The following is a 25,895-nucleotide window of genomic DNA, read 5'->3' on the forward strand; positions in this document are numbered from 1 at the left end:
ACCCCAGCATCAAGGGGGGCTTGGGGGCCCCCATTTAAGCCAAATTGGGGGGGGCGTTTGGGTGGGGGGGGAAAAAAAAAAAAAAAAAAAAAAAAAAAAAAAACTGTGTTTTTCCTTTTTTATGTCATTGCGCCTAAATCTAAATGAGAGCAGGGAGCAGCGCCAACGACAACCGCTGTCCCCTCCGAAGGCATAACACCGGCCCTCGCAGAAACAGCAAATTACAGCGTCTGCTCCCTTTTTAAATATCGGCTGATTTTTACAAGCAGTCGAAAAAGGCCATGAAGTAAGTGAGCTCTCCTCCTTGGACGTTTATTGAAGTGACGGCAGCATCTCCCACATATTCCCCTTGTGAGGTGAAACAAGCTGCTGTTGTGTTTGGTGTTGGGGTAAGAGGTCAAGTTCTTTAACTGGAGCGCTGAGTCAGTGCTGAACTGGGAGTGTTTGGTGTCAGATCTCACGAAAACACAAGTAGCATTCAGAATATATTACAGAGTTGGACACATTTTTTGTTACCCCTCATTGCTTTTACATTAGAAAACTAAATGTCCTGATGCTCCACAGTGTATCCTGCCAAGAATCTCATTCAGTCCCCAGAGTGTGTCACTCAACTGCAAGCCCAAGGTCATCTTTTTAAAATGACGAGCAGAACAAGGAGAGCATTAACGAGAAAAGCTGTTTAGAAGTCTGTGGTAAGTCTGGAAGAAGCTGCAGAGATCTACAGTTAAGCTGGAAGAGTCTCTCAAAAGGAAAATCTTAAAGGACAACTGGCGAGAAGAAAGACAGAACTGTAAGAGTCTGTTTTGGTTTGGTGACACCAAAATGGAAATGTTTGGTCTACATGCAAAATATTATGTTGTGCAGAAAGCTGCAAAAAAATCCACTCAATAAATGAAAATGATGCTAGTCAGACTAGAATATCATATTCTGGAAGAAATCATGTTACAGGCTGCAAATCAAATGAGACAAGGTTCACAATCCAGCAGGATAAAGATACAAGACATACAACCAGAGCTTTAAGGAAACAGTTTAAATCAAAGCATATTAATGTGCAAGAATAGTCCAATCAAAGCCCAGGCCGATGTCCGTTTGAGAGTAAACAGGAAGAGCTGGAAATTGCTTTTCCTGTTTAAATGCTCAATCCCATCTTACATAAGCTTCTATTATTTTGAAAAGCACAATGCAAAGCTGGTTGGGATATGCCCCAAAACACTTGCAGCTAAATATGGACATGAAGACAAACATGCATAATTATTTTAAGATTTTTATTTGTAAACAATTTTATAAACCATGCATTTTTCCATCCATTCATAAACATTCACCACTTTGTGTTTATTTGTACCATAAAATACCAATAAATCACATAAAATGGCATCCTTTTTGTTTCAAGGAGTGTGAACACTTGTAAAAGGCCATTCTGCAACAGTGAGACACTGATGCTGCAAATAGTCAAACTAAAAATGCATTTTAATGACCTTGAGGTTAGCTTGTGGTTTCAGGTAGTCCTTATTCTTCTAAAGATCTCTACTGTTACCAGCTTGTGTTAGTCAGACAACATGATGAACAAATGAAACGAAAGACAGGGTGGTAATGACAAGAAGCAGAAAATCATTCAGTCACAGCTTATTCTAAATTACTTTGGTATCAAAAATGTGTGAGTCTATGCAGGATTTACTAATTGTAAGATCATTCTGTGCAACAGGCGTTTAATTCTGCAACCTCAGACAATTCTTCATGCATTCTTCATTCATATATTGTAAGAGCCAAATCTCTCCACAGGGGGCACTAAAGAGGATAACAAGCTCTGGTCTCGCAGCTCTTTCCCCAAAAAGGCCCCAGAAATGATCAAGTTTCAGCTCCTGTCTCTGCTCATCAGAGATGCTCAGTAACTCTACTGTCAAAGAGAAGAGACTGTTATCCCTCTCTAGCTTGACTCTAAGGTTTCAATGATGGTACTCTTCTGCAAGTAAAAGCACCTGATTCCAAATGGAATTTTGCCTTGCACCCTATGTATGGGACGTCTACACAGATGAGATTTTTTTTTACTTGTCTCAACCAGGAATATGTCAATGTAATCCATGTGTGCTGGTATGGAAGAAGGTTAATTACTCTTGAGATCAAAACATGTGACCTTCATGCAAAACACTGTTAATGAAGGAAGATTAACATTGCACATTCCTACAATGTTACAAAGGCCATAGGGTACTTTGGCCTTTGTGTCTGTCCAGTTTAGAGGTGGACAGACACTCTTCATCCAATCTTACTGATCATGAGCTATTTTGCCAAGAAGAATGGGGAAAAAGTAAACAAATAACCTAAAAGCCATGCTTAGGAGGGACTGAATAAAAATGGACATCTCACTTTCATTCCCTTTCACAATTATGCACTGCTTTGAGCTGGTATGGCACATAAGATTCCAGTACAATGCCCTGAAGTCATTTAATCACTCACCACAGTCTCCGCTAAGCATGTCAGGCTGGCACTCCATGAAGCACTGATAGGAGCCAATGGTGTTCTTGCAGCTCCAGGTACCACACACCGAGCTTCCAAACTCCTTACACTCATCCTGGTCTGCAAGAATAAAAAAAAAGAACAATGTTTGTTGGAATCTCACAAAAACGGTCTAAAATTAGCTACATTCACCCCACATGCAAACTTGTATTCCCTCCACTGCTCTAGTGCTTAAAATGTAATGTCTGTCCAATAGGAGTTGGCCAAGAGGCCTGTGGTGAAGCTGTCCTCAGTAAACGAAGCAGGCAACAAAAATGGCCAAAAACAATATTATTACAGCAACCAAAGAACTTGTGAAGGAGAAAAAGGGAGACGTTCCAGAGGGAAAAAACACCTCTTGCTCACAATGGGGTCATTCATGCTTTCCTCAAGGGAGTGGGAGTTCAGGGCTCCAGCCACACAAACCTCTCAGCTTGGGGATCATAGAGGAAAGCCTCTAAGCCAGGCTTGGACAGTTTCACTGGAACAAGGTCCTCATGTGCTATAGATAATCAATCATAGCCAACAGCACTACGCTTAAGCCCTAATGTAGCATGACGATCTAACGGCCAGCTCTGACACGCTGGTTTACACATGAAGAGCAAAGTTCATGGCAGAGTTGGGGGTCAACAAACACCACGATGAGACCACCAGAACTGGACACCAACGCTGTTGGGCTTAAGCCCATCGTACCTTCACAGTCAGCTGAATCAGTGTTGTACTTGAAGCCGGCTTCGCACAAGCATAAGAAAGAACCCTCAGTGTTCAGACACTGTCCTCGAATGCACACGTCATCTCTGCTGCACTCATCAACATCTGTGATAGGAATAAAGGAAAAAGAAAGGAAAACAATTATGAGAGAGAATAGCAGGAAGGGTGGACTGAGATAAAGTGTATCCAGAAAGTGTTCACATTGCTTCACCTTTTCCACACTTTGCTATGTTACAGCCTTATTCCATATTACATTACATGAATGTCTTTGGTCAAAACACACAAACACCCTATTATGACATTGTCACAGACTTTGCTTAACACTTTGTTGATCTCTGGTAGCAGATACAGCCTCGAGTGTTTTTGAATATGGTGCCAAAAGCTTAACAAAACTTTAGGCAGTTTATTCCACTCCCCTTTGCAGTTCTTCTCAAGGTCCATCAGGTTGGATAGGATTCATATATAGACAATCATTATCAGGTCACTCTCTAAATGTTCAATGAGATTCGGATCTGGATTCCGGCTTGGCCACTCCAGAGCATTCATAGAATAGTTCTGAAGCCGCTACTTTGAGATCTTGGTCATGTGCCTCCTTGTCCTGCTGAGAAATTACCCATCACCCCAGTCTGAGGTCAAGTGGGCTCAGCAGCAGGTATTGGCTTGGTGATGAGCCATGTCTGGTTTCCTTTAAACATGATCAGACCAGGAGACCTTAGTTTCTCATGGTGTGAGAGTCCTTTAGCTGTCTTCTGGCAAACTCCAAACTCCAAAGCTTTCACTTAGTCAATCTACTAAAGATGCTTGATTTGTGGATTGCTGCAGAGATGGCTGTCGTTGTGGAAGGTTGTCCTCTGTCAACAGAGGAATGCTGGAACTATGACAGAATGACCATTGGGTTCTTAATCACGTACAACTAAGATCCTTCTTCCCTGATTGCTCAGTTAGACAGCCAGCAGGCTCTAGGCAGTGTTTTCCATTTATAAATGATGAAGGCTACAAAGCTCATTGGGACTTTCAAAGCAGCAGAAACTTTTCTGTAGCCTTCTCCAAATTTGTGCCTCAAGACATTCCTTTCTAAAAAAAAAATTGAAAAAAGTGAACCACTGTGAATACTTTGTAGATTCACTTTACAGAGTTACGATCATTTGTCCTCAATAAAAACAAGAGGAACATCTCATAGTCCATCCATAGTGAAATGAATTAAAGTTTGCCATGGACAGAGTGTGCTGAGCAAGAGCGAAGGACTGCTTTAAAATTGACACCTTCAGCCTCAACGGAAATTGGCAGCTGCTCATAGAAGCAAGCCAAATGCATTCAGGGGAAAAGTTTATTGCTCAGACATGAAAAACAATGAGCTATTTGGATAGTAAAACATGTGTTTGTACTTAATCTTAAGAACATTGTGCCAACTGTCGAGCATTTCTGCGGTAGCATCATACTAACGGTCTGTTTTTTCTGCCAGGAGTACAAGTGCATTAAGTTCAATTGAGCTACTCCGAAATACCTCCCCATAACCAACTGTTTAAAAGCATCAATGAATACGGCATGCGCTTTGATGTTGAGCGTATGTAAACTTCTGACTGGCACTTTACAGGCTGAGAACATTTTACCATTTTGTTATCAATTTAAGATAAATGCCCTTCCTTACACAGTGCCCAAGATTATTCCCAGGGAGAGAGCAAGCAGGATTTCAACCAGGAACCTCTGTGTCTGGTGCCAACCTACTTTACCACTGCAGAGAGAACATTTCTCTCAGACTAAAAAAGAGTGGTACACACTTAAAGGGGCAATATTATGTGTTTTCCAGGTACATAGAATAACTTTATAGCGCAATCAAGTAACTACCTCATAGAAGGAAAAAATCTAATGTTATTATGTCAGTGGCACGACTGAGAATTTCTATCTTAATCTGTGTTTTTTGGTGGTTGAATCAAAATTAGAAAATCAAGTCTAAAAGGGGAAGTATTATGTATTTTCCAGGCACATCGTGCCATTTTATAGCACAATCTAGTAACTATGTTCAGTTGTTATACAAACTTATATAAACTTTGATATATTTATGAATATATCAAATATGACTTAAAAAGAATTAGACTTGGTAATTTAATGCCTTAAAAATGGGCCTCTGTGTCTTTAACAAAGTCCTGCTCTTCAGGAAGAATCAAGAATTGATTCTTCAGGAAGTCATCACAACATCACCTCTCTATTATCCCTTTTTACAAGCGTTGCACTGAGAAGTGTCTCGTATGATGAGCTCAGCAGATGTGTGGTTTCACCAGGTGTTTGCTAATTTCTGCTGGCTAGTCTGAAGGAGCTGAATGGGGAAGTTGTGGGAGAGGAGTGCTCTGTGAAGCAAAAGTTCGGAAGCTTGGAAACTGCAAGTCTGAGCAGGAGCTTCGTCCTCCAAGGCGCCGCTTGGTCCCCCCACGTTTTGCACAGCTTAATGGTTGCCATGAGAGATTTAAGGATTTCTCAAACATGCATGATCAAGCAGCACTGCAGATATGTTTTTGTTGAGGGAATAACATTATGTAAAGCTAAAAAAAAAATTGATTTTAAATATTACTGCCCCTTTAGCTACAGATGGATGCTGCATAATGACATATTGTGTAAAGCTCTGGGGGTGAGAATAATGAATAGAGAGAATTAATCATCTGGGTAAAATTTTTTAAAATCTTAACGATTGGTATATTATGACTACAGAAATGAAAAGGTAACCATTTAAAGCATAAATAAGGAAAAACAAATAAAATAAGCCATTACAACAAACATGCTGTAACTCCATGGGAATAAAGTTATTTATTTGGCTTCAAATTCTTCAAACGTTTATGGTGCAACTTGCTAATCTGGATCAAGTTAAAATGGGTTTCAGTCTGTTGTCAGCTTTTTATTATGCATTTTCCATTTTGGGACCAAAAATCATACTGGTATTACATTCCAAAGCCTATCTTTCATTCAAATGACCTCACAAACTCTTGTCCTCCCCTCTTCCTCCCCCTGTAGGTTCATGTCAGAGGGGTCTGGCTTTCATTGTGTCAGCACTGTACACACCATGGCAGACTGCAAGAAAATATACGACACCCGCTGATTTATAGGATAATTAGGCCCCAGTATTTGCTGTGGCAGCAAGCCAAAGTACCTGACACAGTCTGGGCAATTTGCTCACAGTGTTTAGAGGATACCGAAGCTGCTGTGTGGCGAACACTTTGGTAGAAAGATGTCCGCATTTTAGGAACAACTATAGACCTCCACTGCAAGTAAATCTTGGCAAATATGCTGGACCTCGCCTGTGCTTTTAGGGAGGTACATGCTTCAGGTCATGTCTGGATGTTGCAAGGCTAGATAATTTTACATTTAGTCAACTCCACTTCTTCCTTGCAAGACCAACCAGAAAAAAATATTGATCCAATTCTAACATCCTGTCCATTAATTTCATGGACTTTTTTTTACAGCAAAAGCTTCAATTTGCTGAAAATTTATCTTCAGTTGACAATCAGGCTCCATTTGTTTTCTGTCTTATGATCAGTGAGTTACTGGGAGCGGCTGGAAAAACATCAAACTGATGTCCAAAAGGGGACAGTTGATGAAGCCATGGCCCATTACACTCAGCCTCTGCACCCAGAGCTATTTGGTGAGAACAACCAGTCTGCACTTAATCAGAAAACACATGCAAGTTTGCATAATGCCTTTATGAACTATACATACCTTCAAACATTTTGTCATAAAACAAATGTCAAGGCATTTTATTGAGATTTTATGTGATGGTCCAACACGAGGTAGAAGACAACAATAACTAAACTGCATGCCGGACACATTTTAGCTATGCACTTCAAGCATAGCTAAAATACTTTACAAAACATGCATCACTGTCATTCCGTTTCACAATTACGCACTAACATGTGCTGATCTCTCACAGGAAATCCCACTGAAATCCATGAAGGGCTGTGGATACAATATGAAAAAATGTATCTTTACATTACTCAATACTTACTTTTAAAAAGGAACCGCGTGTTAAAAACTGACTTTAGCTAAATCTGCTAAAAAAATCTAAACATATTACCATCTCAGGTCATCTGTTAATCTGCCTCACCCTGTTACATAAAGCTAATGAAATTTGAATGATGATGTCCCATTACCCTGGCAGCCAGGGCGCCCTGTTCATCGGTGGTGGTAAATCCATCAGGACACATACATCTGTAGGAACCCTCCGTATTCAAACAGCTTCCTTCTCCACAAATTCCCACTATGGTTAAACACTCGTTGATGTCTGTCACAAACAAGCACAAGTAGACTCACACAGCTGTGTCAACATGCCAGCTTGTGGTAACCCATGAGGAAGAACAATCCGCTAATGGTATATGTCAAATGTATAAATACTCCTGCAAGATGTCCCATCTCCCAACTCCAGTCCAGATGGGCACAAGCAGCTATAAGAGCCGATGGTGTTGGTGCACTGGCCTCCCAGACACAGGCTTGCATCCTCACATTCATTCACATCTGCATTTACACACGCAGAGACATGATCAGTGCAACAGTTACACAAGCTATGAATCTATTGTGGTCACACTACAAATCTGCTTTTTTGTGCTAGAGGAAGAACTTCCAGACCACAGAGAAAAAAAAATCATCCATCATCGTCTTCAGCAGTGCCTTACCAGAGGAGGGGTCACATGCAGTGTTGGAACAGATGACTGTGAAAATGACTTCATGGGAATCATAAATTTCAATGACCACAGTGAGACACCCCACTGTTTTGTACCTTCACACGAGAGGCCGTTGGGCGCTACGCTGAAGCCCGGATGGCAGGACATGCAGGAGAAGGAGCCCTCCGTATTAACACAAACACCTGCGAGGCAAACACCTGCAGCCTGGCACTCGTCGATATCTTAGAGACATAGGTTATCATCAGAAGAAAATTCCCCAAAGAGTCTGGTTTTTTGTCTTATCTCCTTAAAGAATATTACTGGATTTGTGTGACTCAGCTTGAAATGCTGCCATACAGTAAGCACAGTCTTCTTTATTAGATTGCACTGACAGTGGGTTTATGAAAAAGAGTGGACAGATGAGTATGTGGAATGGTCATTAAATTTGAAGTACCAAGTTATTACAGGTGACACATAATTACTAAAAGCACAAACAGTCACCAGCTTGCTGATATGTGACCACTGGAGAGTCTCTGTAGAGAAGCAGGCTGTATTTCTTTAAAGTAGCACGGACCATTGTTAAAGGGCAAATATCATTAGATTGATTAGACATTAAAACCAACAAATAACGAATAAAACATAGATAAATCAAAATCTCAATTTCAAAGCATGTGGCTAGTTTAAAAGCGTAACAAAAAAAGCATTGTAGTCAATCTTTTCTACAGGAAGTGAGCAGTGGATATGGACGAGGACGTGACATTCAGATCCTTGATTTCTGATGGGAAATGGTGGTAAATAGGACATGGTTGCTTTTGATTTAAAAAAAAAACAAACACCTTTTTCAAGGAAATATTTTTGAACAGATGTTTAGCCACTTGATGACAACATAGAAAAAGGACAGTTTGCTTTAAGTAATAAAACCAAGATAAAGACATCTTGGACATAAATCAGAGAAATGAATTTCCTGAGTTGGCTGGACTGGAGCAAAAATGACAACATCTATGTGATTGCTGCCAGAAACACGTTTCAAATGGGTTTTTGTCTTACATGGGTATTCCAAGCTGTGTTTTTTACAGGCAGACTGAGCTTGCCACAGAGAGCTTTTAAATCTCTCTTTAGCATGCTGGTGTTTTAGGTATCTAAGCTACTGCATTCAGCAATTTCTCCTAACTTTGTCCACCTCACTAGATAAATCGCCAAACAAATCAACATTTTATAAACTAAATTTTGAGATGGAGACATTTCTATTCCTCCTTTTGTCTTAAACTTTCCCGTATGCACTGATGAACTGTGTTCAGGCATTCCAAATTAAACATCTCTCGATTTTACTCATGGAAACAAAAGGACTGAAAAAGAAAAAACATCCAACAGATGATAGCATGTGCCCTTTATGTCACTGAGATAGTTCTGCTTGCCTATAACAGGGTGCCTCAAACCATTGCAATAAAAGGGGGAGGTGGTGGAATTCATGTTAAATTAAACCTTTAATATTTTCCATGGCACCAGACACATCCATTAAAATCCCATAAAAGACTCACTTGGACTTTGTTTAGTGAAATCATTTCCCTTGCAAAGATACATATCAGTGGGGGATCTTCCTCTCAGGCTACATCCACACTCTGGTACATATGAGTAACTCGGAGCGTGTTCGAATCTCATTTATATTGTCATTCCTCTTTTCCTCCCAATGAAGTCATGACACATCTAACCGCACAGGATTTGTCAGAGCTGCCATTGCGCTGCATTGATCTTACAAATTATGTCAAGACAAATCACAGAGTGCTGTAAGTATCTCTAATCATTTTCCATGACTGAAACCTGATTTCGGTTGATTGTGTTTTACCTTCACAGGTGTGTCTGTCTTCAGACAGTTGGAAACCAGCTCCGCAGCTCCTGCAGGTGTAAAATCCTTGGGTGTTAACGCACAGTTGGCCAGGACACAAGTTACCCTCTGAGCACTCATCCACATCTGGACACAAATACACACCATAGGACAAAATTACCATCTTTGGCTTCAATTAAATGAAGGCTGTCAGTTGCAATCAATTATAACGTGGTTGTTTTTTTTGAGCGGCGCTATCTGCAAGACATTTGCCTTACATCATCTTGTTCTATTTGAGGTTTAGTCCACTGAGCAAAGATCAGAGGAGGGATGCCAAACGATGAAAAAGTCCAGTCTCCAGCAATGATGTTATGTCTGAGAGTTACTGGTTTAAAATGATGGTATTTTGGCACCTTGCTGTCACACCTGATGCTTCATAAACATAACCTAACTCAGGTCCCAAAATAGGAACACATTTTGACAAACTTGTCCTTTGCTGAAACCCAGAGGAATGTTTGAATAAAAACAGCAGAAGCAAACAGTAACAACTTCAGCTCTACCTTCACAGTTTTGTCCATCGTCAGAAACTGTGAAACCAGGTTGGCAGGTGACACACGTGAACGAACCCTCCGTGTTTGTACATTTTCCCTGGGGACAGGTGGTTGCCACTGCACACTCATCGATATCTGTTGTGAGACAATTCACACATTTAAAATTTCTAAAACATAGAAGAGAAAAATCTAATTTATGTTGTTTATGATGCAGATTAAATGAAAAGAGTGAGTCACATAGTGGTTGGATTTATGGGTAGATGGATTCCTGTGTTAGAATGGCCTAGTCAAAGCTTAGACATAAATCCAGTTGAGACATGTAGGCGGGCTTCGAAATTGATATTGCTATGAACACTCTTTATCCAATATGACTGAGCTTCAGTTAGTTTGCAAAAGTAAATTACCAAACCTTTCAGTTTCTAGATGCTCAAACTCCATAACACCAGAGGCCATGCAAATATTATTGCAGGGTTATGATTCTACAAAGTATTGATTCAGAAGGCCTAAAATCAAACATTGTTTCAGACTTTTATTTGTAAAAAAAAAAAAATATTGTCAAGCATGTAGCATTTTAAGTCCACTTCACAAATATGCACCACTTAGTATTGATCTGTCACATAAAATACCAACAAAATACACATAGAGTTAATGTGGGTATAATCAGAACCTTTTGATATGGGTGTGAATACTTTTTGTCTTCAGAGTTGAGAAGAATATAATTAGGAACGCATGAAGGAATATAAACTTTTTCACCGCCAAGATTAGCTCTGTAATCAAGAGAACATTACACAGAAGTAATTTTTAACAAGAATTGCTAAATAAACTAACCTTGACAGAGTTCCCCATCAAAAGACACTTGATACCCTTCAGGGCAGTTCTCACATGTATAAGACCCTTCTGAGTTTAGACAGATCCCATTGGAGCAGGTAGTCAGGTACTGGCACTCATCAATATCTGAGGAGGAGCGACGCACAGAAGACATGCATTCATGCTCACAGTGAGACTGAAAAATATCTGTAGTAAAACCAGTTGAATAGCAACAAAACATTTAAGTTTACACAGTGAACAGATGGGCTGAGAAAAACTCTAACAACACTAATGCTTTCACTGAAAGACAAGCTGGAGATTGGACTTACCTTCACACCTCTGCCTGTCCTCAGAGACTCTATAGCCAGCTTTGCATCGAGTGCAAACGAAGGATCCCTCTGTGTTGGCACACACCCCTCCAAAGCAAATGCCTTCCTGTGCACACTCATCAATGTCTGGAAACGGAAAGAACAAATTCACAAGTAGGCCAATATATCATCAAAACACTGCAGTGTTCCTCCAACACTGCAAATTAGTGTAAATCGTTAGGCGGCTATTTCCTTACCTTCACATCTCAGCCCATTAGCGGATGGTCCAAACCCAGGCCCGCAGTTCTGGCAACTGTAGGAACCTGCTGTGTTGATACAAATCCCCACTGGGCACGCTGTACCACTCTCACACTCGTTGACGTCTAGAGGAAAGTAATAATGTGCAGACATTACGTTGCTGCTAGCAGCGCTTCACTAGGAGAGGCTCATGCATTGGTGATTTGCACTCAATAGCTAATAAAGATTTCTAACAGACCTTCACACGACTTGCTGTCTGAGGAGACTCGGTAACCAAGGTTACAGGTGCACTTGTGGGTGCCGTCCAGATTGACGCAGCGGCCATGGAGACAGATCCCCGGAAGCATGCATTCATCCACATCTGGAGGAAAAATACAGACGAGGGAAATAGGAGTCCCTCAGAAAACAGCTGCAAACTCTTTTGTAGCACTTTTATAAGCCTACAGTGGTGCCTGAAGGCTTCTGTAGTAGCACTGTCACAGAGCTCCAACTTAGAGGTTTAAATACCTCCTGACAGACAGTTACCTTGGCAAAAATTGTTTGATGAGAGCATGTAGCCTTGGAAACAGTTGCATGTATAGGAGCCCTCTGTGTTGACACACCGACCACGACCGCATGTGGTTTGGTTCAAGCATTCATTGTTATCTGAAAACAGACGATTACTTAATTAAATGGATGGATCTGTTCATTTCACCAAAACTACACATTGTGATTCAAGTGTCAATTCCCAAACTAATAAAACAAACACATAAACAGATCTGTTTTGAACTGCTTTGATTTTTTTTTTGAAAGAGACTATGAACCACCAGTGTTATTGCTCAGTAAAACACGAGATTAACTCATAAATATACTCGCATTTATTAAATAATTAATTGACTGACCCACAGTGTTTGGTTCAGCTTTATTGATTACACACAGCCTATAAAACATATAAAATCAAGAAATCATCTAAAAGGCATCTTTTTGATAACCTTAACAAGCCTAGAAGATCACAAAATGCAAAGCATCATGCACCAAGCTACAGAAGTAAAAGAATAAATGAAAAACAAAGTCATTAACATCTCTTAGTCTGGGAATGGTTACAAAGTCATTTGTAAAGCTTTGGGGCTTCAGCAAATCACAGTGAAAACTATTGTCTACAAATAGAGAAAGCATGGAGCAACGATGAACATTCCTAGGAATGGCTAACCAATCAGATTTACTCCAAGAGTGAATCAACTTTTCCAGGATACCAACAAACCCAAGAATAGCATCTTTGTGTTCTTGTTGTGTTCAATGAGAACACAAAGACCTTTTTTTTTTTCTTCCAGAAAAGCCTATTTAATGATCGCTAAGACTTACGGGAAAATAATCTGCAATATGAGGAGACAAACTTGGAACACAGCAATTCAGAAGAAAGGACTTCACACTGACAGCCAAAGATGGTGGTGGTAGCATGATGATCTGGGGCAGTTTTACTGCTTCGGAACCACAATTTCTGCTTCCTGACAGTGAATCCTGCTGGAGAATGTTAGGTTGCCTGGGTAAGACCTGGGCTTAAACCTGATCAAGAAGACGTGGTATGACCTTAAACATACTCCTACTTGGATAAGCAGTTCTTCAAAGAAGAGTGGGCCAGAATTTCTTGCTATTTCTGAAAGACTTGCTACTAGTTTTTGCCAACCCTTAAAAGCTGTTGTTACTGCCAGGTCAGAATGCATAATTTGCGTTTCCATCAGCTAAAACAGGTCTGTCCAACACTGAACATTTGTTTTTCAAAAGAAGTTTGTGGATGGTTCAAGAGGAAACGGGAAACAATAAAAACGTAACTACCCTGCAGAATAACTGCAAGCTGCACTCATTAAATTACATCAGCACACCGACCTCATTATAAGAACCTTTTACGATTGTACCACTTCAGAAAATGCATCTGTGTAACACCTTATGTTGTAAACATATTATTTAATAGCAGTATTTATCAAGTGTTAAAAGATGCATTTTTTTTATTAGATTATGCTATGCTGAGAGATGGAAAAAAGGTCCAAAGAGGAAAACAAATCAAGGAATTTTCCTGCAAAGAAAGGGAAGGAAGGATGTTCCTGAGATCTGATACAGACCCTGAGATGCAATGAAGACAACATAAAAGAGTCACAAAGCTGGTATTGTTGCCCCAACCACAGGCAGTGCCAGACGTCTGTCACTGTGGCCCACCACTTTTCCCTGCAATCATCCAGCATCACTCAGACCTCCCCGATAAGCCCCGACAAGGGAAGGGAGCTGTTTTCCCTATCACACCAACAATTAGGTTTATCCTCGATTCGGCCAATTGGGCCTAAACTGCTGCTTTGTGCTGTCGTCAATTGACTGAAGCAAATACTGGAAACTGGGCGCTGGGGTTGGCTGGTTTATGTGACTCCCACAGACTCACACATGCACTAAAGGCCCTGTTCGCACTGTCCCTGTCAACGTTCAGAGTTAAAATGTTTACACTTAACTAGGCCTGTCACAATAAATTATAATGTTGTTTTGAGACCATTTTCAAGTAATATAATGGTAATGGCATAACAATGAAAGAACACATTCCTAAAGATCAATAAACTTTAAACACTAATAAACACTTAACACTGGATCTGGAAAACATTTTAAATATACAAAATAAAGAAACACAATGAGAAAAACAACAAGCAAAATGAATTCCAAAGTCTCTGCAATCAAAATTGCCCTTCAAAAAAAGACCTACTTGAGACCAATGCACCAGACTGAAGACCAGTTTTAGCAGAAAGAGGGAGAAAAGAGAAAACCACTAAATAATCATGCAAATGGATATTATTGAGCTCATTTTAATTTATCATGTGATTAACTGATTTATTGTTTATTGCAACAGAACTTTATTTAACAATCATCTACAGATTTCCTATCAATTATAATACACAGCGACTGGAAAAATATTCACACTTTTGAACTGTTTCCTTTTTTTGCTATATTACAACTACAAACTTTAGTGTGTTTTATATTATAGATCAACGCAAAGCAAGACTTAAGAGTCAAGTTGACTTTTTCTTACAAATATAAATCTAGAATTTGTGGTTTCGATATTTATTTTGCTCTGCCACACCGAATTAAAATAGAGTACAAGCAATTACCATCAAAAGTGACCTAAATAGAGTAACTAGAGTTCACCTGTTTATAATTTAATCTTATGATGAATACAAGTTTCTGTTAAGACTCGGATTTGTTGGGAAAAACAATCATCTTATAGATGTTCACCTTAAAATCTGTCTGAACTGTTTTGCAAAATCGAAGCATCTAGAAGTGCACACTTTTCAGATAAGTTTCCTTTTTCTTTCATCCAAATTAACTACGTAATGTAACAAAGGAACTGCATGTGCTTTGTGTTACTACATATGCATTATTTCTTACACAAAATGAATAATGTTAATAAACTGACCCAGTAAAACAGCTTAGGTGTTGTTTTCTTTTAAACATGAGCAACATCTACTGATAAATGCATGACGAGGAATAGTTTTTACCTTTCACATTTTCCATCATTCGTTTGGTCTATATTTTCATATTTCTGGAACATAGTTGGAGCTTAGGTTTCCAAGCAAATTAGAGGTGCGGAAGGTCATTGGGAGGGGAATGGATATGTAACGCCAGTCAGACTGTTATGTAATAAGGCCACTTTCAGGTTGGAAGCTCGAAGAGTGTTAGTTTTGAGAAAACACGCTCCATGTGTAGCCTGGCGTTCGTTCTAATCCCTGGTAGGAGCCTTAAACCGGATCGCAGATAGCATCGTGAGTGAGAGGGAAAGTTTGTTTACGTGCCATGACCTCTTTGCAGTAGGGACCTGACCTCCTGGCCCACTCGTACATCTCCTGTGACTACTCACTTCTTTCACCTACCCCGACGGCGGTAACAAAGCACCGCTTGCCTCTACTGGGCTTCACATTTACACTGGTCAAAGCTCTCCAACAATAATACACTGTTTATTTAAGGTTCTGGCCAAGAGAAAATATTTGGACTCTCCCAAATTGAAGTATTATAAACAATCTTTTTATGGAACTGGTGATACGAAAAGGATCAGCAATAACATGCTGAATGAGTTTAAGCAATAACAGGAAAATGCAGAGGCTAGGAGGATACATGGAATAACTAAATGAGCTAGGAAAGTGGGGGATTGCGATCAGTCCGTGCAATATAACCATCATTCACTGTGGTTTCGGGCTGTTATATGAGCTCAGGAATGTTCCACATAGGACTGAAAATATCCAATATAAACTCAGCTGAAGCATAAGATTTAATTTAATTTCAAATTTTCATGCACATCTGTAGTGAGAGTATCCCTCTGAGCAATAAGCGGCGAAGCTGCAAATTCAATTCAGCTCGCGCTACTTGGTCAACTGCACTGTGTTACAGGGAGTCGAGAGGTTTTTAAGTTCTTTTTCGCTTTTGTCAATGCCAACAAAGACCAAGAGTTACGTCATCGTAAACCAACATGGAAAGGAATTACTGCACCAGAGGGAAACCCGGTTTATTTCCACAAAGCAGTTTGAAATGCCCTGAGGAACCTGGAGGGAGGGGGCTGGTGGTGGTCCTGCTGGTTTGATGGGGTGTTAGGTTGCCTTACCTACACATCTTCCACCGATGGGCCTGAAACCCGGGCCACAGGTCTGGCACTGGAAGGAGCCAAGAGTGTTGACGCAGATACCGTTGGGACAGGAGCTGTGATCTCTGCACTCATCTACGTCTGCTCAGGGAAAGAACCAAAACATTGTTCGTTTTAGCTGTTACTACAACAAGCTTCCTCAAACAACGCGCGCATCAACAGAAGAAAGGGGTAGTAAGGTCAGAAAGGCAAATAAGTACACACATAATCCCCCAGAAACGGAGGGAGCTGAATGGCTCTCCTGGCTTTGAGCAGAGGAAAATACAAGACGTGTTTTGTTGCACAAAAAGGATTTGCTTGTGTTGACGAATGAACTCGACTTTGCGTGCGTGAGTTTGTGCTGATCCATGAAAATCACCTTCACACAGGCCTCGCCATGATTTGGAGTAGCCGTCGTTGCATTCGCAGGTGAAAGATCCCTCAGTGTTGACGCACTGGCCGTTCTGGCACTTGTTGGGCATGCTGCACTCGTTGATGTCTGCCAAATCAAGGAGAGCGGAAAAGAAAGTGGCTGTCATGTTCCAGGGCATTCATTATGAGAGGATGTTTTTAAAATGAACAGTGCTGACAGAAAAACTGAAGTGGGAGTTAACAGCTGACTTCGGTATGATGACTGGAAGCCTTATTTAAGACTGTAGACTGGACTGTGTCTCACCTTGACAGAATTTCCTGTTCTGGGTGATCACCTGGCTGTAGCCGCTGTGGCACTGACATGTGTAGGAGCCATAGCTGTTTATGCAGTGGCCCTTACCCTCACATGGGTCCATTTCACACTCGTTCACGTCTACGAAGTCAAAAAGTGAAGGGGTCATTAGACTGCAGTGGAAGGCAGTGAACACATTGCGCCCTGTAACTGGAGCGCTTCAACAATGAATCCAGGGCTGCAGCCAACCCCTTTGTCAGAAAAATGACCAATATCTCATTTGGCTGTTGACAGGCATCATGAAACGCGTCAACATAAACAAACAAATTCCTTTCATCTTTGGCTTGCTTGCATCCTCAAGGCTTCTACAAATCATGACTGTTTTGTAGGATTTACTCTCATTGTAATTTCGGCAGACAAAGCCAACAAGGCTTTATGCTGGTAAAAATCAAGCCTTTTAAATCCTACCCAGCGCCATTTATAGTTGAATGGAAATGTTACTTTATTTCAGTAATTCAATTCAAAAAGTTAAGCTCAGGTATCATTTAGATTTTGACAGAAAAAGTTATGCATCTTAAGTTTTTATTTCTGCAAATTTTTATGATTTGGGGAAATGAAACTTAAAATCCACTTTCTCAGAAAATTAGATTATTACAGAGGAGTAATAAAAATTTTCTAAAAGGCTTTTTTATTATTGGAAACACAATCATGCTGATTTCACAGTTGTCCAGTCAAAAGTTATTGGCGCACCAACAAAAATCATTCCTTAAAAAGCTGGTTTTTCACAGAGTGCTGTATTCAAGAAAGTTGGGAGGAAGGAAAAGGAATGCTAGAACAAATGTGAGCAAGCAACACACATAACTGCTGCTTTGAAAGAATTGAAAAGAAAACTGCGTATTGGGGGACTGTGGCTTTTATGAAAAGCATTTTTAATACCTGCTTAAAGATTGTTATTTTCAAAAGGTGATTTTAATCTGAGCAACAAGCTTCATCAGAACTAATTTATTGACTATGACTGGATACCATTTTGTGTTGTGAATCTGTAATAACTGAGTAACATATCCAAATATTCAGATCTATAGCGATGTAGCCATACCGCTCTCTTTGTTACTCACCAATGCAGCTGTTCTGCAATACACTGAGCTTGAACCCTGGATCACAGTCGCAAGTGTATCCATTCTGCACAGGAACACATTTTCCATGCCCACATACATTTGGTGAAGTAGCACACTTGTTAATGCCTATGAAAAAAAACAAAAGATGTACATGGTCGTTACCCAGAAAACAGACGAGAACATTTCAGACCCGACATTAGTGGGGCTGTAAAAAATTAAAAAGCGCATTCAGGAACAGACGCTGTGCTCTGCAGGTAACTATTTTGCTAGTTTATAGGTGGAGTCTTGGATGAGAGGAGTGGTTTTACAACGGTGTAGGGTTCTAACAGGTGGTGTGAAGCTTTAACAAAGAGTTAAGAGCAAAGAAACATGCACGACCGAGCCTGACGTTGGCTTCATTCTTTTCATCCAAAACGAGCAAGATAAAACCAAGACATGACTTGACTCCTGGCAGAGGAGAAAAAGCACTATCTCTGCATGACATCTGTAATTCTTCTTACTCCTGTAATCGGTCTGTCGATCACAATTTTTCTTTCGCAAAACAAACTTTTTCCCGCTTCCTTGTCTCTTCCTCCACTTTTAATAAATTTGGCCTCTGTCTGCTCGTGATGACAGACCCTTCCAAGAGGCACAATCTCTCTTGGTTTCTTGCTCCCCTACCCTCTGCGAAGCACATCAGCTCAAAGCCAACTTGGCTCTGAAATACGGGTCAAATAAAGCTCTCTCCGGCTTTACTTTGGGTAAGCTTACAAAAATGCCTTATGAGATGTCCCGCTGTCTGCCAGCTGTTGACATAAAACATAAAAAATGAAGAATTGGGCTCTTTTTTTAAATGGTAGCACTGCAGCCCTCCTCCCATCAGCATATTTAGATTTAAGATGTATGTACTGTTGTAAGACAGAGCTTTTTTTAAATTTTTTTACTGCTTTCAGTATTTATTTTTTTTTTTTTACTTCATGTCTTACCAGTGACGGAAACTCCAGGGCTTGTTTCCTTTAAATCTGGCCTCATGTTGAAATCAGGGGAGTCTGGAGAGCTCTCTACAAAAAATAATGAGGAGAGTCATAAGGTTGTACAACATAACTATAACTGGATACCATTGTATGATAAATGTAGAAAATATCTACAAGATCAGTCTTGCGTCGCAACATAAATTAATAAAGTAATAGCTATGCTGAAGGAGAAATTACTGATAATATGTCAAATTAGGCTGACATGTTGTCTTTTTTTGCATCCACCATTACAAGATATCTGTGACCTTACGTCATCCATGTTTTATCAACATAATAATGATTCTTAAAAAAAACAATTATGAAGCTACGTTATAAAATCACACTAGAAATTAGAGGAAATATTTTCACATTTTACAAAATTTATATTTTTACAGAAAGGACTGTATTGTCTAATGCAGCTTCCTGTCTGAAAGTAGACATTCTGCTTAATCATCAACAAGTCATATCAAAACAAAGAAAAGATAAGATGCTGTTAAGTTATATACCAAACATACGACCACCACATAAGGTACATATCAATGCTATGATATGTACCTTTATTATAAAGTGTTACTTTCTGTCTCTTACAATATCAGGTTGCTACTTATTTCTTGAAGGTAAAAAAAGTTACTTATTATTTTTAATGTATAAAAACAATAAACTAAAATGAATCAAGATGACGCCTTCTATTTAGGCAAACTCCAGACTAATGTCAATGTTTTCACTGGCGTGGAGGCAAAGACTGCGTCTGCCACCGCTGAGCACGGGAAATTTATACCAAGCACATAACATGTCTGCACCTGACTCAAATACTAAATCAAACCAGGAGAGGCCTGAAACAACAGCTTGGTTTGGTTTCACCATTATGTTGGAGTGATTAAAACGAAAAAGGGGGGAAAAAAATAAAAATACCTGGATAATTTGGTGGCGATTCCGTCACAACAGGCGGCTAGAGAACAAACAAATATTAAAAGTTGAAGACAAGTGTGTGTGTTCAAATTCATGCCTGTCTCTGCTAAGTTGGTGTGTCTGTAGCTACCAAAATGTGGTCCGAATATGTTACATAATCATAACAAGCTTACACAGCATATGCATATTGTCCTCAGAAAAGCATTTCAAAACTATGTGCTAGAGGGTTGGAAGAGAGAAAAAAATTACCGGCATCAGAATTTCCAGATCTGCAAAAAATAGAGAAAGAAAGAAAAACAGGTTTATCAGCCTCAAATCTTGACTAAACAGGAACATTCCTGAATGTGTAATTGCTGTTTAAAACATGTGAACAACATACAAAATATCTAGTAAAAGCAGGCATAAATGTAAATATTTTCATTTTGTCTTGTTACAACTGTAAACTTTACTGTTTTTGTTTGGTTCATATGTGACGGACCAAAACAGCAGCATTGCATAACAGTTAAGTATTTGAAACATTCTGAAACTATGTAACATTTTCCTTCCACTTCACATTTACTTTTGTTGGTCTGGCTCATAAAACTCCAATAAAATACAATGGAGTTTATGGTTATGAAGTGAAAAGGTTCAGGGGTTATCAGTGACTGCATATTTTCTGTTCCAAGCCATAAAACACAGTCTGATTTAAGCAATACTTCAGACAGTAGATGTTAAAGAAACGCAAACACAGTTCGTGACGGGAAGATCCTTGATAAAGAAGACAAATACATGAATATTTATAGAGCTGTGTGCTGAAATAAATAAAAAAATCTTGATGCTGCCAATAAAACTAAGTCTCTAGTATTCAGCCAAGAAGATATATTCACTAAAACTCCAATATTTGTTCCATAATATTTGTGAGGTGCTGTGCAGCCCATAAGGTTTTCATCTTAATGGATGGGGAAGAATGAAAACAACTTCGAAAAATGTTCTGGGTTGTATAAAAAGAATGAACATGGGAAAAATCAAAACATTGTGTTGATCTTTGGCCAATCATAAAAAAAAAAAGCAAATAGTTACCGTCTTGCAGTTTAGCCGTTTCTTGTCCTGATTCTGAGGGATATTGTGAAGTCAAAGTGTACTGAGGTACTCGTGGTGTCTCGGGGTACTGGAGTATTTGAGGGTAGTTGTTGTGTCGTGAAGGCTGGGAGGATGGGAACTCGGGCTCCTGCTCCTCCAGAGTCACTCCTGTGCTCTGCAGCTCATCATCTTCCAGCTGCCTGAGAGAAATCTGCACATCTGAGCGTGAGTACGTGTATCCATGACCAGCTGGGCAGATCTCCTTGAAGTGGTCTGCAGGACAGGAAGCAAAAGCACAAACAAAAAGCGATAAAAACCATCATCTCCGCAGTAACAGCTAGTACTAATAAAACTCAGAGACTGGCTGACAGTCACATTAAAGAGCCTTTCACCAAACAGAGACGGTAATACTTTTTCACTCATTTATGTGTATACTTTATGGCCTTCCCATGTGATGAAATTGTATTATACTGCAGTGTTGCGCAAACGTTCTTCATATTTTTGTACAAGGTAAGGTAAGGTAATTTTATTTATATAGCACATTTTCAGCAACAATTCAAAGTGCTTTACATNATAACACAATGCACCCAACCCCTTTGGCCCCTCCTACAGGTGGTGAGCCCATTGGAAGGCGGACCCATGTCTCCTCTTCGGGCTGAGCCCGGCCGGGCTTCGTGGGTAAAAGCCCAGCCACCAGGCGCTCGCCATCGTGCCCCACCTCCAGACCTGGCTCCAGAGTGGGGCCCCGGTGACCCGTGTCCGGGCGATGGAATGCCAGATCCAAAGTTATTTTCCTTCATAAGGGGTCTTCAGGCTGCGCTTTGTCTGGTTCCTCACCTAGGACCTGTCTGCCTTGGGTGACCCTACCATGGGCATAAAGCCCCAGACAGCATAGCTCCTAGGATCATTGGGACACTCAAACCCCTTCACCACGATAAGGTGGCAGCCCAAGGAGAGGGTAGATAGGTCAGTCAAACTTTATTAATAGATTACAAACCTGCCTTCTGACAACTATCCCAGCATGCACCGTGCGCTTCTTCTTCTACGGGTGAAAATGAAGTCTAGCAGCTGCTAGACCTCTTGTGGCTCAATATTGGTCCATGTATAAGGTGCACCGGATTATAAGGTGCACTGTCGGCTTTTGAGGAAATTGAAGGTTTTTAGGTGTGCCTTATTGTGCGGAAAATACAGTAATTCCGCAAAATAATATCCTGGACTGGTCCATGAAATTAGTATTAGTCTACAACTCAAAATGCCACAGATAATGGCACAGTGATTGTACAGTGACTATCTTTTTTTCTGATCCCTACAATGGTGTCAGCATATGAACCATGCAGGGTTTTATGGCTCTGTTGTTTGTAGGGCAGTTAAAAAAATGGTTGAAACATAATTTAATTTTCCAGACTCTGTGCAAGAACATTTGTCATTTTTCACAGGTTTCACAATAATTCATACTCATGAAAATATTCTGACTGCACAAAACAAACATACACTTTGACACATTTAATAACTGCTGGGATTCCCATCATGTTACGCACCCTCTTGCCTTCAAAAACATTTCTTCAAAAAAACAATGGTCTCAGGAGATTGGGAGATAATTGAGTCCTGGTATTCATGGTGGTTGCAGCCACCTGTGAATAGCTAAAATCCGTAAATACTTGAGACCCTCTCTAAAAATGATTATAGCTTCCTGCTGTAATAAGTAGTAATAAGCACTACCTATCGGTGTGCTTATTACTACTACCAGCTAGTAATAAGCACACTATTACTAACTATTACTACCTGAAGTCATTATTTTTGGATCTAAAGAGGAGCGATCTAGAGTCAATGCACAGCTTCAGTTATTGCAGCTAAAACCTAGCGATCAGGCCCAAAACTTGGGAATAGTAATGGACTCTGAACTGCTTAGCACCACAATACATTCAAGATCTGCTGTTGTATCAACTTTCCAGAACCCTCAGGTTCTGGTTCTGCTCTGCATCCCCAGAACCAGAACCAACCGAGGAGAACAGCATTCAGCTTCTATGCACCACAAATCTGGAACAAACTTCCAAAAAACTGTAAAACAACTGAAATATTGACTTCCTTTAAATCTCGACTAAAAACCCACACGTTTAGAGTTGTATTTGAAATGTAATCAATTAAGAATTTAATGATGGCACTTGACTTAATGTTATGTTTTGATTGTTGATTCTGTGTTGCATGACTTTGTGTTTTTTTGTTTGTTACGACGTAAAGCACTTTGAAATGTCTTGCTGCTGAAATGTGCTATACAAATAAAATTTGATTGATTGATTTACTAAATCTACAAATCTATTGTTAATTGTAGGTGAGATTGTCTGCATCAGATTAAGCTGGTGCAAAGAGTCAGGATTCTCGGTTTTGGGTTGAGATTTTGTTTTTTGGGGGTTTCTGTTTTATCTAGTTATTCCTTATATTATTCCTGGTATTTAAGCCTCTCATTCTGTCCTACTTCTCGTCAGATCCTTACGTTGACTCACCTCAGCTCACTCTGCGTCTCTGTTCCTTCCGCGTGTCTCCTGGCTGGATGTTGGCTTCATGTTTTGCTGCTACCTTAGATATTCTGTTTTTGTAAGTGTTCAGTATCATTTCATTAAATCATTCAACTCAGCAGCTGCCTCTGCCTCTGCATTTGGGTCCACACTTCAACAACCAACATCATGTCGCAAAGCATCTAAAATTATGATACATTTCATGTTCAATTCAATACATTGACTGTGCTAATAGCTTAAAATTATTTACCACAATAACTGTGTTGAATTAAACCAGTGACGGCTCCAGAAATTTTTTTCTGCAGGTGCTAAGGGGGGAGCTAGGCATTTTACTGAGGATGCTATGACAGATTTTTTTTCCCTATAGTTATTAACACAAACACATTAGTATTGTTATTTTTCAGACTGATTTGCATTTATTTGACACTTAGACATCAGCACGAAGCCTTGAGCCATTATCCATTAGCCAGATTACTTCCAGATAATATTACATTGTTTAGGTTAAAAAAGCATTTATGACAAAGGCGATACCCAAGTATTGACCCTTTGCAACTACGTCACTTAATCATTCGAAGTGCCATGATGTACATCAGAAGTGAGAATCGGGAGTATTGAACTGAGCGGCTGAAGTTGTTTTTCCAAGTTGTTTTTGTCAGTTTATTCATGGTTTCTACTTGCTGGAATCAAGCTAATTTATTTGTGAACGTAACGCACCTGGTTGGGCTCATAGACGGGGGTATTTACAGAAGCCTGAAACAGCTAGCTTAGAAACCGACCCGTACCTCCTCCCTCGTGTTGGTCAAATTATCGACTTTGCCTGAATTCACAGCACATGATTTATGTCACTATGTCATAAACAGCGTTTATGACATAGTGACATAAAGTGACCTTAACCCGGAGCAGCCTTAAAACGTACAGAAACGTACAGAAAACGCTAATCATTTTTTTTCCATACATGCTAGGCTACATGATGGCGTGGCACTGTTTCCATGGTTACTGATGGTTAGACGCTACCTTCAACATAATGCGATATTTGATATCTTTCTAATCATACTAACTTATAAAGTACATGAACGTTAATCTTCTTAACTTGTGTAAAGTGTTTGCTGTAAATCCGTGGTTACACCAAGAGCTGCCAGTCATCATGATTGATGGCTGCTATCCATCGCAGGATCTTTCCTCATTAAAATAAAAATGACAAGCTTGGTTTTGACCCTTGTCTGTTTATGCAGCCAACCGCGCAGCACCTTGTGAGCATTTTACTGCAAAATCAACTAAATAAAAGCGACATTAGGCTACCACGTGTACGTATTTTGACAGGCTTTATAAAGAAGAGCATAGGTTAGGACATCCATCGTGGTGGAGACAGTGACATCACGTGCAAAGGGTTATATTGTCATATTTGGTTTTTTTTTAACTTGTTTATTTAATTGCCTAATTAACTGCTACAGGGCTTGATTTGACTATCACTATTATGATAAAAAATAAAGTATGCTTACTACCGGTTACCTTTGTGCTGACTAACATATGGTAGTTTGCTATGATAAACACTGTCAGTATCATCTAAGTCTAGATAAGGGACGTACCCTGGAATGATTGAGGGAGGATTGCGCCACGTCTGCATTGGGGCGGAGCCGGCATCATGTCATTTGTTTCCTGGAAAGTGATAATACTCAAAGTTCAAATCCTCTTGTGGGATGTTTTTTTTCTTTTTAACTCAGTATATAATAATTAATTTTTATTTTGTGTCTTTTGATGAAAATGCCGCAACAACTACATATAAGTAACGTTAAATCATATGAAAAAATAAATAAATCTAATATTTTCTGGGGGTGCTATGGAGGTGCTATGACTTTTACAGGGGGAGCTATAGCACCCCCTAACGCCGCCACTTAATTCAACATAAAATGTGTTATCCGTATTGCATTGGGACATAGTAGTGAAAGATGGACTGAACGGGAAGTGGCCCCTAAGTCCCGCGCTGCTCAGGGCCCCGTACAACCTGGAGACTTCTCTGGACTGATGCTTTATTCTGCAGCGGAGGATTTGACAGGACGCTCTGTGTGATCCAGATTCATGTGACATCTCCGATTGTGTCTCTGTCTATCAATATGTCCGCTTTTATGTCCGAAGTGAACTCCTCCTCCCTCACTCATACATGAGATTGTCCACGTCTCTCTCTCCCTCTCTCTTTCTTCATCTCTCAATCTCTCTCTCTGTGTCTCCTCCCTCCCTCCGTCTCACACACTCTGTGCTGAAGAGCACCAGGAGCTGTGAGCAGAGGAAGCGGGAATAACGCGGCTCCTCGCGAGCAGCCGAGCCGTTATGAGCGGGTCAGCGCCTCTCAGCTCTGCCACCGGCTAGCACCGGGAGGAGAGGAGGAGGCGGAGGGAGGAAACCGCACTAAAGGGGCTTCTAAATAAATGTCT

General features: G+C 40.1%; 1 protein-coding gene across 1 annotated transcript in view; it reads right to left on the reverse strand.

The window, feature by feature from the left end:
* The window catches only part of LOC106957585 (latent-transforming growth factor beta-binding protein 2), a 125,448-nt gene that overhangs the window by 19,834 nt on the left and 79,719 nt on the right, over window positions 1-25,895 (reverse strand). The window contains 19 exon segments of the mRNA XM_015048975.1: window positions 2,452-2,571; window positions 3,184-3,306; window positions 7,338-7,353; window positions 7,356-7,468; window positions 7,579-7,698; window positions 7,961-8,086; window positions 11,046-11,171; window positions 11,354-11,479; window positions 11,590-11,715; window positions 11,829-11,951; window positions 12,116-12,235; window positions 16,197-16,316; window positions 16,594-16,713; window positions 16,891-17,019; window positions 17,994-18,119; window positions 18,959-19,033; window positions 19,898-19,934; window positions 20,144-20,163; window positions 20,954-21,226. Of these exon segments, the coding sequence (XP_014904461.1) occupies window positions 2,452-2,571; window positions 3,184-3,306; window positions 7,338-7,353; window positions 7,356-7,468; window positions 7,579-7,698; window positions 7,961-8,086; window positions 11,046-11,171; window positions 11,354-11,479; window positions 11,590-11,715; window positions 11,829-11,951; window positions 12,116-12,235; window positions 16,197-16,316; window positions 16,594-16,713; window positions 16,891-17,019; window positions 17,994-18,119; window positions 18,959-19,033; window positions 19,898-19,934; window positions 20,144-20,163; window positions 20,954-21,226 (2,139 nt within the window).

The sequence above is a fragment of the Poecilia latipinna genome, unplaced genomic scaffold (assembly GCF_001443285.1).
Source record: "Poecilia latipinna isolate Pla-1442-1.1 unplaced genomic scaffold, P_latipinna-1.0 Scaffold43, whole genome shotgun sequence".
Lineage (NCBI taxonomy): Eukaryota > Metazoa > Chordata > Actinopteri > Cyprinodontiformes > Poeciliidae > Poecilia > Poecilia latipinna.